This window comes from Temnothorax curvispinosus, unplaced genomic scaffold (genome assembly GCF_003070985.1).
Source record: "Temnothorax curvispinosus isolate PA1 unplaced genomic scaffold, ASM307098v1 QBEX01013129.1, whole genome shotgun sequence".
Classification (NCBI taxonomy): domain Eukaryota; kingdom Metazoa; phylum Arthropoda; class Insecta; order Hymenoptera; family Formicidae; genus Temnothorax; species Temnothorax curvispinosus.
The window spans coordinates 313,054-328,816 of record NW_020222909.1 but is presented as its reverse complement, the minus strand read 5'-3'; the positions used below and the strand labels follow the sequence as shown (position 1 = coordinate 328,816).

Sequence of the window (15,763 nt, the reverse complement as noted above, 5' to 3'; positions counted from 1 at the left end):
GAAATCCTTTTGTGATATTACTTGGTTTTTATTCTTGGCGCTATAACAAACACATACTTTATTTTCACGCGTATCGAGATTTAAGCATGTATCGTGTATCTGTCAGTAAAAACTTGTCTACTTCTCTTTTATCTTTTCATGTCGCTCTCACGTGGCTCTCTTCCAATAAAAGTTCATCGTTTCACAGCGAAAATAAGTGATAGAGATTGCAGCATACGTTTGCACGAATATTTGCCGTTCGTCTTTTCGCTTCTAGGAAAAGATTGCGCGATGTCGTCTCTTAATTGCGATTACGTTCATTGAAATTATTGATTTCGACCAGTATCAATTTCATGCGCAAACGATTCGTGATCTCACCGAAGCCCGATTGAGGAGTCTGCCCCGACCCGGCCGCAATATGTGTGAGTGTACACGCATGCACGCAGACATGTGGAGCAAAGCGAGAGACCGGCGGACGGGCGGGAGTCGCGGGAGGCGGGAGCAGCGCGTATCACGCTCGCTGGCAAGATCCAGCAACGAAGAGAGCTCGCGTATCCCCGCTCGACGCGCTCAGTTAGCACGAGACTCGCGATCGAGCAGCACGTTGAGCCCGATTGCCAGTGTGTATATGTGGTGTCACGACGACCGGACTTTTTCCTCTCTCGTGCTTCGATAGACGGCACGATACGTCGCGAGGAGAGAAACGCGTCGATGAACAATTCCGCGAAATTGGAGCCCTTTTCTCCAATGGTGTGTTTGCGTTGCGTATAGTGGCCATATACCGATACATCGCCATCGTCATCGAACTAGCAAAACTAGACGCGTACGCGACATCTCGCCTGAACGACGCACACGTGTGTCAATCGAGCGAAATGTCAAGGATGCGGACTTCGCTGTCCCGACTCCCGACTCCCGCTATACAGCTTTGTTTGCCTCGCGTACTTTCCTCTCTGACTATCCATATTTCCGACGATTAATTTCCGCATACCGCTCGTTCTCCGCTTCTTCTCTATTTTGTTCGGCCACATGGCGGCACGAGGATGTGACGAGAGCGGAAACTTGTAATGTATTTTTATTTCTTTTTTTTTTGTACGGAAAGTGAAAGGACGATTCGCTGCAGTCATCACGGTATGAAATCGGTGGATTTTATCTATGTGATGGTGCACTGTGAACGATTCTACGCATCCGACGACGCTTCTCGTTCTGATAATACGGTTGTTTGTTGCTCGTACGTGTATAGTATGCCGTAATCCGTGAGATATCTTGTTTTCGATAGCCGACGCGGCGAACGATGTTGATCTCTTTGGAAAACGCGCATGACGCGCGTATTCCGGGGTGACGTCGTTGGTTGTCGAGGGATAACACGTGCCTGCCGGCGTATTATTCCGTTGATATTAATACCACCGATGTAAACATTGGTCCAACAATTGGCAAGCTCCGGTCTTAAGGCCGGAGCAGCTCATCGTAGCGCTCGTCGGGAATCGTATGCTAGTATAAAAGAGATTCGATACTCCGACACTGTTCATTGACAATGAATAATGTCGTATTCGTCGAACATGACTACTCATTCAACAAGCATCCACTTCCTTGTTTAGCTAACAAAGAAAATTAAAAAAGAATAGAAATTTTATGCAGAAGTAAATTGCGTATCATAGTTGGAATCGGATTCGAGATGTTCTTACGATGAATGTGTTATATAAATATGAATACTAATGACTCGCTCGATTGCTTATCAAATACGAAAATGAGTAAGAGTCTTGAAAAATTTCTAAAACGCGTTATAAAACCTGAAATCGAGATTTCAAAGAACAATTTTACTTAAACGAATAAATAATCCGAGAAAAATGTAATGAAAGAAATAAATTAAATGTACATAAAATAAATCAATAAGAGACAAAAGAATTATATATGAAAGTATAGAGATTTCCACAATATTCTGCGACAAGAGGTAACGTAACAACTTTTCATTTCTTGTATTTCTAGAGCAATCGCTTACTCATATATAGGGGAAATACCCCTATATATATCGTTCCATCGGGCTTCTCGCGCACGTCTGCTAAAGACAATTGACTAGTCTTTTGCGATAGTATCGATCCGCTCTCACGTTCGATGCGGGTGTTCGGTGTTACAAAAAACCGAATTCCTCTCTTCTATCACGACCGGTTTGCCGATTTACATTTCTAGTTGGCACTCTGACTTTGCAGTTTTACCAATTTAAGCAGAATGTCGTAAGAGCGCAGCAACGCCGATTCCCCGAGGCGCGTGACACGCATAGATGATGCATTGTGCGGCAACGCGATGCTTTTTAATTTGCACCTCGAAGGTGCAACAGGTCCATTCGAGGAACGGATACACGGAACGTTATCGCGTAACGTTGCGCGTACTATAAGGTGGATGACTAAAGAGATCTATCGATCGATCTATCCGACGATCGGGATGCTTTTAAGCGCGCTACCGCACCGCCTAGCTTCATTAACTCGCTCAATCGCCTATCAACGCAGCCTATTTCTCTGCAAACGGCCAATGTCTTATTATAGCCGATATACTCGCGATAATTATGCTATAAAATTACATTGTTATTCCATGGTAATTTTTTTTTTACTCGCGATTGCGATTACTATCTCAAGAGATTGGAGCTATCACTTTTAGAGTTTATCGTTTAATACTTGAAAGTTGGAAAACAAACTGCACGGCGCCATATACATATATACGCATTATCGTAATGTAGGTATATTTCACGCACAACGGAGTATTGTTATAATGCTGTTTCTCTGAAATTCTTAGGGTTCACGCGATTTATGCCACTGTACTTTTCCGGTTTCTCCGCGTCTATACATCCAAGAATAGCGTTAACTGGTTTACGTTAATAACATTATTAGGAAGTCGTGGCACTGCGATTCTCCGATGACCGCATAAAACGCATCTCGTGATCACTCCCGTCTCGAACAATTCATGGCCGCATTTTTCCAGTGAAAAGTGTGTGTTGCAAGTACCGTTATCGTTCGAGATTTCTTATCCTTTAAAAATGATTAAAACATACGTGAAAAGAGTTTGGAGCAGAATTGTTTAATACACCTTTAATTGTTAAAAAAAAAGAGTATTGAATAAAGAAATGAAAAAATATTAACTATACAGTATAATTATACAATTGTAGTAAATATGGAATGTTTTTTTAAATGTAAAGTTTACCTTATTGATGCTTAAATTATATTAATCGTTATTAATTAATTTATTTAAAAAATATATATAATTATTTAAGCCTAAAAATAATGGATAAAATTACATAGATAAATGATAATTTCTTCAAGAATTTTAGATTAGGTTCGTATGGTTACGAATTTTTTATTTCATAGTAGAGATGAACATATAACACGCGAAAGCTGATGATCAATATATCCAATTATAATGGCCGTCAAATTTTATGAAAGTTTTTTTTATTTATATACATACGCGGAATCCAATCTTGATTTATCGATCTCAATGCAACTTGTATTTCGTATTGATGTTCAACGCGATCTACGCGAGTGCAAGACTCTGTTGTACGGTGGGTGGTGACGGTGTGATGTTTCGCGGTCGACTCAACACGCCCATTGCGTCAACACGCAATTCTATTAGCTGTTAGCGACGGTGAATGCGATCCATTGCAACTCTTGAAAGAACAAAATACTTCTAATATCAATAATCTAAAACAATAGCGCGTCTAATTTATTTTTTTATTTATTTCTAACTTATTTCTTGTGTTTATTATCTATTTTTCTATGTCTTATATCTCTTGCAAAATATATTATATTTATTTTACTATAAAGATTCGAAAAACGTATTATAAATTATAATTATTAACGGTATTGAGAGTTCGCAAAAATATGTATTGCAAGAAATTACCATGTGAATCACTATATGTTCATCTCAATGTACGATATTAAGAAGTTGTTCTTTTCTTATTTTTATTTTTTTCTCATTATTATTATCTACATTTGGTCACTCACTATCAAGGCTCACTCACTCGATGGATCGCAAATGCGAATTCTTCCGCGCTTTACACGGGAAAAAAACAATATCGTGGAATTCGCCTGCGCCTCGCCCTGCCAGGCCGCGTAGGTAGCGAAAGAGAGTGCATCGTACAACGGAGATATGCACTACCGAGCTCAAGGAGACCCGCTCACACGCACGCGCATACGCATATACACGTCGATGCCGTCCTTTGCGACGTCGCCTGAAACATCTACGAGGACGCGTTGTAATTTCTTCTCACTAGTGAGAAACTGCCTTCCTTCCTTGAGCGTCGTCGTGTCGAGCACATACGAACAAAAGAAATTTTTAATTCTCTATACATTCGATATATCTTCAGCTCCGTTTTTTTTTCTTTCAAATATTTACGTCACGCAGATTTCTAATTATATAAATTTTATAAAGCTAAACTTTTTTTTCACTGTATCAATTGTTATTTTTATTGTAATTATTAATATGGTATTTATTGTGCGATTATTATTTAAATGTATAAAGAGAGTTAAGAATAAAATAGATTTTGTTTTTATAGTTTTAATTAAATTTATATTCATAGAATTATATCACGTCAGTAAAATAGAATCGCGATGTTATGTTGTTAATTTATTAACAACATTTATTAACAGCGTAGTAAATCGCGGCTATGAAACGAATAGCATGTTACATTCGCCATTTCTGATTCGAATGTCTAGAGTTCTAGAGAACCCGTCCCTCGTCCGTGTTTACATGAAAATTATTGGTTTTGTCGTGTCTTTCCATCATGACGGGTGATTCATGCTGCGCGCTTAGGAATGTCGACCTCTTACGATTACGCCCGAAGGAGAAGCCCGCCGTTCGTTATTCGTGACACGACCGGATATCCGTTGTAATTCTATCCTATCCGCACTATCGACGGATGGGATGTTCTGTTATCTAAAAACGCGTTAGATTTTGTATATACATTTTAGTACTTTATATTTTATGTATATATATATTGAATTTTAGATTTTAAACGGTTTGTTACAAGACTATATATTTTTTTGTTGGACACACGTCAAACTGATAGCCTTATCGCGAAGCTTCAAGGAACTTTCCGATGTATATTCCACCTTGACCTTGCGAGCTTTTACATTACGCATCGTTTTGCGCTCGATTACGGTCGATCACAGGTGATTAATTTAATGGAATTGGATTTAAAGAGATGCGGGCTCCTCTTTTCTTTTTGAGATAATAACCATTAAAGACCCGAATAAATTAACGTTATTGAAGAGCCGTGTAGTTCTCTCTCTTTCTCCTTTGCAAAGTAGCTTTCTATACAGATCACGCGAGGTTACATAATTTTCAATTAGATGCCTTAATGTCTGATAGAAGACCGCCGCGAACGGAATCGATGATTGCCAGAACGTTTTAACGATATTGCGAACAGAGCGAATCCATGAATATTAGTCTTCGCGATTTTCTCTTGCAATTTCTCGAGCGAACACGTCAGCAAATTTAGTTCACTGCGGCACAACTTAGTGTAACAACGATATTGCCGCGATAGACCATTAAATCATTTCGATGCCCGTAATATTTTTACGTTTTGTACAGTACAGTTCAGTACGTAGTATCATTTTGTATCTAGCTAGTGTTACGAATGGAGAGCGAGTGCCTAACCTTCGGGCATTCACGGGCGTGCCGGAAATAATAATGATATCACGTTGTGTCTATTGCATTACTTGCATTTCTCGCTTCAGATTATAATCATTTACAATGCTTCACTTTACTTAATATTACGAGAGATTGCTCCATTATTAAGGTATGTCGCAAAAAAATTAAAAGAAAAATTAATTTTGATGATGTAATTTGATGAGTAATATTAATTTCGGCAAGTTTAAAGAGCGTAAAATCATTTTTATGCAGAATACATTTTTCTCGGTACTTTATTTCATAATAATAATCAACTTAAAAGGCTTTTCATTTATCCTATTTTTTTCACGCGATTATTTGTAACGACGTGCGATAAAATTTAACGATCAAAATTATGTGAATTCCATTAATTCTGTACTTTTCACTTTCGTAAGCAAGATAGTTTTTACCGAGACTAAATTCGCTTTAAAACTGTAATTAGGGCGTATGCTGAAAGTAGGTTTTGGATTCAGTCTGTATATGTTTCGAGAGTTTCCCTTCGCATGTTTTGCAGAAATATAACACGCGTTATCACGCCTATATAGACGGAATAAAGTATATTAATTATTCCGATTATAGAAATAGCGCACTCCGATTTGAACAGATTCTCTCACTGCGTTCGTTGCATCACGTTAATACCGCGGCACCGTAACGTCATCGATTTCTATCTCATCAAATGATATCACATTTTCAGTTAGATTTGTGATTTCGAATGGATTTACTTAAAGTTTTGTAACATGTTTCTTGGGCTGCACGGTGTTTCGATTTAAATTCTAAAAATTTATGCGATAAAGAATTTATAGAAAAGTATATAGAGACATTATATATTACCTTAATGAAAATCTAATTTGTGCCATTCGCGACTGGATTTCCGCGCGAGACGAATTAACAATTTACGGCTTGAAAAGACGACGACCTGCTTCGGATAGATTTGGAAATACAGACGGCCTCAGTAATGCGATTCTCGCTGTGATTTTCCGGGAAGGTTCATTGGGTGCAGTGACCCTCGGCTAATTGCATCCGTGCCGTAATATGTATATCTCATCCATTCACTACGTGGGGAATTTTTAACGTCTTGGCGTTAGGGAGTGAAATCGATAAACGAACGCATCCAGGTATGTTCATAATTCGCACTTATGGTTCCCTGAGACGATACTGTGTAGACCTAGTATTTTTCAATTTTCTTCGAGCAACGGAATGCTTCTGAATAGTAAACAGCTGTTGGAATGCCCATAAGATTATTTTAGTTCAGTGTATTATTATATAAAATATCTAAAATTATAGAAATGTCTTATTTTTATTAGATGATCAGTGATAGTCTCAGAAAAAAAAATTCCCTGGTGTGTCTCTCTCCCTCTCATTCTCCCTCTCTCGATTTAATTATTTAGAAAATGAAGAATTTAATTAATAATTTTGACTGAATAAATATCTATTTATAGGTACAATAAGTATACAAACACAATTCTTTCCGCGATTTCTTCCTCAGGATATAATCATCAGATTAAGAGATCTATCATATGTCGATCAACATTTAACTTCTACCAATCAACTCCTAATATGAATGAAATTTTAATTTCACTCTCAGAAGCTTCCTAATTACTCCTACATTAAATCGCATATGACGTTTGCAGTAAGTCGTTTAAATATTTGAGGATCGCGATAAAGAAATTCACGTCATCCACCTGCCGGGGACGTCAACCTCGGCAGCAACATCTGCGAGCAACACACCGTTCGTGTAAAACTTATCGTCGGACCGAATTCGCGCAAACAACTGGCGTGACGCTCGCTGAAGCAGCACCAATAGAACAGCATCGCGCGCAAAATTAATCACCGCCGCTCCACGTCGCGATTGAAGGAGGAAACCGCGTAACGTTTCGTCGTCGTCGTGCCGCCATCGTCGTGATAGTAATCGCATTATAGTCAAGCGAGATAGCTCTCCTGTCTCTCGTTTGCGTTACGACATTCGAGGCAAGATCGATTTGCCCAAAGTGTCGCGAATGTCGAATCGCAATCGCCGAAGTGACGTGAGAATTCGAAAATTTGTCAAACTCCTGGACTCATTTCCGCAGATAGCACAGTGTGAAGGTCGAGAGAGAAGTGATCGTTGAAAATTGATTTATTCTACGAAAGCTCGATACGCGAGAGGAGTTGTTGGGCGATCGCTGGTGAATTGTAAACTGATTTTGAAAGTGTTGATACGCGCGCAACCGCTACAATCCGCAAGGTCGCAATTTAACAAGCGGCAACTTTGTTCTGCCACGTCACGGTTAAATTGCTCGAAAGTTTGGCTCAACGCGAAACTCTGGATGATTTACCACGGCGAACGAGTTGAACGACCGTTGAGAACTGAAAAATTTTAAGGACGCATCGATGAAGAATTGTATTATAGAGAAAAGTGACTAAGAAATATCTTGAAAAATCGCCGGAAGAAGAAATCGAAGCTCGATAAATTAATTTTAATTGATAATTGCCCAGTGATCGTGACTTGTTAAAAACAAATTATATCGCTTTCTCCTTTCGAACGCATTGATTTTGCGCGCTTCGTGGAAGTGACTTAAGCGCGTAGAGCGCGTAAAATTATCGGACGGTCTGCAGCTGCGCTCGATATCCTCTCTCTGTCGCTTAGAAAACAAGAGGCATCGAGATCTCGTAGTAAATGTTGCAGGGGAAGCAGAGAGGAATTGTGAAAGGAACGAAGAATCGAACCAACTTTCTCTCGCCGTGGTAACAAAGATACTTAAAACTTTGCGATCGGAAATGCGTTCTGATTCACAATACGATTTTAGCTTTCCGAAAAAGTGTCTTGAAGCCGTATTACGCGCAGCAGTAACCGAAGAGTAACAGAGCGGTTACGACGAGAGCAAAATAGAGTCATCGCCAAAAGATATTACGGCAAACGTTACATCATTAGGAGCAAAATTACAAGAATAAACGAAAAGAGAGCACTTGAGAGGAAAAAAATATTTTCAAGAAAATAAAGAATATAAATTTCCAAAACGAAAAATATCCTAATATCAAAATTGTGTAAGAGATCTAACAGAGCTATCTATAAGTATACACAACCCCTTTCACAGAATAATATACATTCTCAGAAACGTATGTAGAAAAAAGAAATTTCTTCTTGCGGAAAACCGCGGTTCTTTATCGTCAAGTCGCATCTGGGAATCGGAATTTCGGTGCACAATATCGAACGGTGAAGCCTGTTCGCGGCAGGGCGTTCCATTTCACGACAGAAGGGAAGGCTCTCTGGTCGATTAGAGGCCGGTGCAGGCGGTCTTCGTCGTCATCGTTCAACGGCCGTACGGCAAGAAATCCAGCAGGATTGCTCCGCACGTGGACACGATGTACGTGATGGAAACGGGTGGCCACAAGGTGGCACCCGTGCCCACGTCGACACGAGTCAAAAAAGTGGTGGATTACAACAAGACGATGAACCAGCACCATCATCATCGTCATCATGAGGGTGGCGGTGGTGGCGGCGGTGGCGAACGCGGAGGCGGGACGCACATCGCCGCGACGGTGAAAAACACGGTGCGCCGATTGTTGCGGCGTACCAAGAGCCATCGAGATACACCCTCGACGAACGCCTCGACGATGACTCCTACTGTCGCCAACGGCCATCCCATCGTTCCACCGTCTACGCGTATATCCAGGAACGACTATGACGTGCCTCCTCCTTCGTCAAACGCCAACTCCAGATTTAACGCCAACTTTAAACGCTACTCCAGGGCGCGCGTAAGGCTTCAGGTAAGAAAACACTATTGAATACTACCCAAGCCTTTCTCTGCCGCGAGCGTTTCTCCCCCACAACCACGAATTCGCGCTTCGACTTTTTCACGCCGAGTGACGATTCCTTGTCGTAATTGACTGCGTCGAGCGTCGAGTTATAGCGTTATATAGTGATACGGAGACGTACGCAGCTCCTATAGCTGCATAATAATTGTGTGTAGGAATTTATTAAAAATGTATTCAGTATAATCGTAATAGTTAACAAACTGAGGAATATATACCTATATTTTACCGTATCTTTTTGCGAGCTCGAAATGCGCGCAATCCGCTGAAAATACTGAAACCAGTTTGCCATCTGCGGATAATAACGACTTAAAAAAAGGAAACAAATCGGTGTGCCCGTACGAGTGAACAAGTTGAATAAATGTGGCGATTATATCGATCGTTTATTTGCGGCAGGTGCGCGAAATACGTCGCGCGGAGAATCAAATAACCAGGGTCTGTGTCAAGTTTAATCGACCATTGAGTCTGATAATTAGGAGTGGAGAATGATCGATAATATTGTACTTGCTTGAGAAAGTGACGGCTTAAGAGTTTTCTTCTTCTCTTTTCCGCAAAGACTATATCATAGATACTTAACTGTTGCGAGTACTTTTACTTGAAATGATAATATAAATAGACATTTTGTTTTAATCACTCGCGATCAATTACACTTTATAAAATTTTCTTATCAACAAATTTTTGCTGGTTATTTATATTATTTATGGTTACGTTGCAACAGATTAATTTTAATATTGTACGAACAATGAAACGTAATAAAAAAACTGAATTTATTTCGTGGAAACCGTTATTAAACGTATAATATACGATCACGTCAATCTCGAGAGTGAGGTCATAAACGTTCTCTCGGAAATTTTCTTGGTTCGAGGAAAAATAATTTCGTGGGTTCATGCTACATAGAGAATATACTATATAATCACGCGTTAACTTATGGATTTATTTCTCACAAACCGGCGCGCATTTTATGTAACATTTTAATTCGAGAGTTGAACAATATTATCTATTAATTCCATTAATTTGCGAAGATATGAAAAACAATTACGTGACGTATAATTAATTATATTTTGCAAGATATTAAATTTAAATAAAATATGGAGTTGGGTTTATAAAATACACATTCAATAGATATATGATTCTCAAAAATGTATAGATTAAACTAAAGTAGGTATAATGAGAAAAAAAGCTTACTATTCTTCTCTTTCTTCAAGGTATGATTATTTTCCTCTTAAAAGTTATTTTATACTTTTCTATATACGTTATCGTTCTTTTCTATATACGTTCTATATACGTTTCTATGTACGTTATTTTTTTGCGCTTTTTTTGAGTCACTTCAATCGATATTTATCCAAGTCTTAATTAAGTTATCTCGTATCTATCACATCTTTTCCTCGAATATGTATTTGTTAAGAGGAAAGTCAGGGTTTCTCCGAAGTTGTTTTGTAGAGTATTTCCTACAAGAGTAGAGTAATACAAAATCCGATTGTTAACCAGTTGATTTTATATAAACGTTTGCGGAATGAATCTAATTGATTTTTGAATATTTAATTCGTAATAGTAATAGTAATATTTAATTCGTAATAATATGCTATACATAATAGGCAATGATAACGATTAAAACCTACGATTAATTCGGACAGTTCTAAAAGATGACAATTATATAAACAATCTTTAATTTTAACTTGAGATATGTAACGATACTAATCAAATCGCACACAAACGAAAAACATTTTTTTTTATAAGCTGCATTGAAATAATTATCAATCATATCTCATATTTTATCAAAATATAAATCTTAATATTCACAGAAAGAAAATTTTGTTTTTTATCATTCTTGAACATTCTTCGTTTCGTCTGCAGAGCTGCATTCTTCGTTGATCGTCGCAGGGCGTTGAAGCTGTGGCGAATATACCGGAAACCTGACATTATTATTGTATCTTAGTCTCAAGGGACAATGTGCCGAGTACTTTCCAATATTACGAAAGCTACAAGTCTCTCCGCCTTTGCGACGGACGAACGAAGAAAAACCTGCGAGAAGTAATCGAGCCGAGCCAAGCCGCGTGCCTGTCAACCGTGTAACGTTGCGTTTTCGCTGCTGCCATGGTTTCCTTTCACCGTCGCTGCTTGTGTGTGTGTAGGTATGTGTGTGCACGCGACACCAATATAGCAATGTACGCACGTATCATGCACGCAAGCTGCAACGCACCTTCGCAGACTGCACAGGTGCTCGAGTCCATATTGGCGTGGTTGCGGAGGCGAAGAGACTTGCAGTTTGCACCTGACTGGCTCATTTGTCGAGACAAGCGTCAGTCAAGGTTTGAATTTTCTTCATGCGGTCCATAGTGGTTGCTATGAAATATCGCAAACTTTCATTTCTGGTTCTTTTAGTGTGTGGTTTGCTATAGAAACGTTTCCTTTACAATACCACATTTAGATCTGAATATTCTGGATCTTACTAAAACAAGAATTTCAATTACTCAATGACGTATTTAAATCTTGTCATTAGACTCATTAAGATAAGGTATCTTATAGAAATAATGTTAACTTTAATAATTTTTCTGCTTGTGAGAAAAAAAGAAGAGTTACAAATATTGACGGCAATTCTTTTTCTTAAAGAACTGAACATACAGAATATTGATACAAGTAGAGATAATTAAAATAGTTGTTTGAGAGTTCAATACTGTATAGTATAATATATATATATATTATAACACAAAACTAGAATTGAAGAGTTACAAATGTTTGATTATCTGCTCTAGAAATTCTTATATCTCGTTACGGTAAATATATCTACAATATTATAATTTCAAGAGCTTTCACAATTTCTGGCTGCTACAATTTTATTTTTGTTTTCTCGTGCACCTTCAAGTACCCAGGATGTCGTTTGGAAAGGTCAGGCTGAAATTTGCACTCATTCCATGTGTGTATCAAGAACTTTGAGATTCTATTATATACATTTCTCATTATCTGTACGTGGAAGCGTCAGACATCCCTTGTAAATTTGTAAGATATATCTCCTATGGTACTCATTAAAATTTTCTGTTTGCTAATTAAATAGCTACAGTGTCTGAAGTAGTTATTTGCATTATAAATTCCATTATATTATTGCATATGCATGTACTGCTAGCATAGCTAACGTACATTTAGAGAGGCTTTATACACAGTGTCACAGAACTATCATCAGTTTTACTACTTTTCAGATTTTTAGACTAATTTGGAGTTAATCTTTTCTTGACGAGATATTATTAAAAATATTTACCTCAATGTTATCTGAATAACGTCGAGTTTATAATTAGATGAAGCTTAGCTTCCCGAGTATATCTTTTTATATCATCTATTGTAATTCTGGCTGTTGCATATATGGGAGTATTAATGCTATTGGGCACTTAGCAATAAAATATTTTTCTACATTATACGAGAAAAAAAATATTTTCATAATTTATATCACATAATTATTAACATAATTCAAATACTTTATTTCCAGAAAAAAATGAAGAGAATCGATAAGTTATCTTTTTGAAGTCTCCTTGTGAATGCGAGCCATGATGGCATTAATCCTCCCGGTTGTACGTGCTGCAGTCTGGTGAAAATATAAGGAACTTATTACACTTTGTCTGTTTAGTGATCTGCAAGAATGTACATTACTGTCTTGCAGTAAGAAATTAATTTAATCTTTTTCTAAATTATACGACAACTGATGAAAGCTGAAAGGGTTACAAAGAAATTCCTTATTTATCGTGTTTAGATAATCAAATAATAACTGGCATTGCAATTTATATATATTTAGAATCTTTATATGTGATATAAAAAATTACATTTCCGATTAGTTTTAGTATTGTTTTTGCTTACGATGCATTCTTAGCTTAAAATTTAATTAATTTTATTGTCTGTCTTGTTCCTGAAAGAAAAGAATAAAACGCGCGCGCGCAATTTTTACTATTTTTACCATATTTTTTTCAGTATTTTATGCTCTGATTTTACTTCAGAAACAGGCTTTTCCTTCTATCTCTATTGTGTTGTTTACGCGTTTAGATATACCCCATACTTATCCATTGTAATCCTGATGCGCAGGTTAAACCGGCGCGGCGCCGAGACCCTATATATGCTCCAATTTCCTGTATGTGGCGCGTCGGGACCTCGCTGTTTTCAGAATGCAGAAAATATGAGGTGCTCGCTATTATCAGACAGCCAACTCGTGTTTTCCTTCCATTTCGAACAGTATCGAGGGAGACGTGACTCGCATGTTGCACATTTAACGCGTCGCGTCGTCTGCTTCTGAAAAGATGGAAATAAAGTTTCATCGCGGCAAAACGGACATCTATTGTTTTCCATTAGATTGAGAGACACCAATGTCGCCTTTATTAGGGCCCACGAAATATTTTTACGTTGACAGAGATAAAATAATCAGCGCTTATAAAGCATCAATTCGTACGAATCAGGTATCTATATATATATATTATTCGCGAAAAGAATTTGGCGTATTTACAAACAAGAGTGAACAAGCGCGCTTCAGACACTTTCGATATTTTTAACTGCTCGTTATTTTTGCTTTCGCACGTTATTTGCGATAATTTATCGACGTTTGAGTGCAAAAACAAGCTTCACTGAAATCGATCGGCTCTCGTGGAGAACTCGTTATGCAGGCGTTTGAGTCTATGAATAAGAAAACGACTTTTGCGACGAGTTAGGAAGATTCTCACCAAGTTGCAAGTCGTCTTTTTATTATGAAATCAGGGATACACTTTTCAGCTTCAGCCATTAAATTTGCATAGCGATTTATTCATAAAGCGATAAACAAAAAATGATTGTAGCTCATGCCGTACAGTATGTTCACTATTTTTAAGTATAATGCGGAAACAAATGTTTAAATCTAAAATATTAAAAACATGATCAGACACATCTTGATATAGGTATATCATCAGATTATCACACACATTATGTTAAGTTACATATATAATCTTAACATATTGGATACTCTGTATACGAATCGAGAAGATTTTCATCGGTGATAAATAAACATCCCCGCAATATCGTTCGACAAACTTGTCTGTCACATTCGCGAGCGGAAGTGGCTACGTTACGAAACAATCAATTCTTAGCAATTGATTGTCGCCGCATGTTACGAAGAGCTTGCATTTCTCGCGCGAACGTGAATGCTCGTATGTTGCATCGTGCAGTAAAATCGACTCTTGCCGACGACGCGTCAGAGAGTATTCAAACGATTCACTTCCGTGATAGTTGAGAGATCGTACGCCTGAGTCGGATTCGTACGAACATTGGATGGGAGTTTCAGTTTCATCAAGGCCGCACCTATCAAACAATTCAAGCTCCCCCAGCGAATACTTGGTGCGTGCATACTCATAAATACGTTGCGAATTATTTATATAATATTCAGTTGTTAAAAATGTAACAATGATCGTGGCAATGAAGATAATTGTTTCAAATTGATATGTATAGTAGAAGAACATTCTTATCTAACCAGTAATGGCAAAAGGCGAAATAAAATGTTTCTTCCACATATTTAATATTAATATATAGTTATTTGATTTCAAGTTCGTGCTGGAACTTGATTTCAGGCGACGCGAACGGCTCGCCACTTCTGTTCTGCAAAAATGCGGGGTACAAATTTGAACGCCGCGAATTATTTTTAGATCGTATTCCCTAAGGTCTCTAATAATAATGTCAGTCATTGAAGGTTATCGATCCAATAAATGAAGCGGTTATCGTAAAAATAACTTGCGTGTATCGATCGTGGGTGTACGTATTGACTTTACACATCATGTGACGAACTTTTATGCTTTCTCGTTGGTCCGCGGCATATCTGTGTCGAGAAAAGGCCTATTCCTTTTGTAGATAACGCATTGTAGATTTACACGTTATATTCATAATTCAAATCTTTCTATTTGCTCGAGAGAGATGAGACTTTAATGAGCACGTAGCAATATGACGGTACGTTATAAATATTTTCTACGAAATCATCATATTTACCTCCAGCCTTTCGCATATTTTTAACGAAGAATTTCAATGGAAAACTTTTTAAAAAAATATTCGTAATGGTTGCAAGTTTCCGATTTCCAAACACACACATACACACGCACGCACGCACGCACAAAAGGAAACATGAGTGTAACCGCAGATATTTGATTTTAAAATTCACAAAAACAAACTTAACAACTCTCATTTTTCAGCGTGATCTCTGCACTCGCATTATTTTATTAAAGTCAATTAAAGTTATTTTTGCAAAATAAAAAATAAATTGGTAATAAATTTAAGATAAGAGAACGTCGTAAATGTGTCGGATTATATGAACAGGTATGAATATGTTGTATCAATGATGGAATTGTGA

The 15,763-nt window shown here is 37.7% G+C and overlaps 1 protein-coding gene across 2 annotated transcripts in view; it reads left to right on the top strand.

Moving 5' to 3' along the window:
- The first annotated feature begins 565 nt into the window (after window positions 1–565).
- The window catches only part of LOC112463218 (serine/threonine-protein kinase MARK2-like), a 66,092-nt gene continuing 50,894 nt past the window's right edge, over window positions 566–15,763 (top strand). Inside the window, exons 1-3 of one of the 2 annotated variants that reach the window (XM_025029464.1) lie at window positions 566–729; window positions 7,701–8,653; window positions 8,706–9,378. In XM_025029464.1, the coding sequence (XP_024885232.1) occupies window positions 8,974–9,378 (405 nt within the window). In that variant the 5' untranslated portion in view covers window positions 566–729; window positions 7,701–8,653; window positions 8,706–8,973. Of the gene's footprint in view, window positions 730–7,700; window positions 9,379–15,763 lie in introns of both variants that reach the window. The other variant, XM_025029463.1, reaches the window with a different exon arrangement.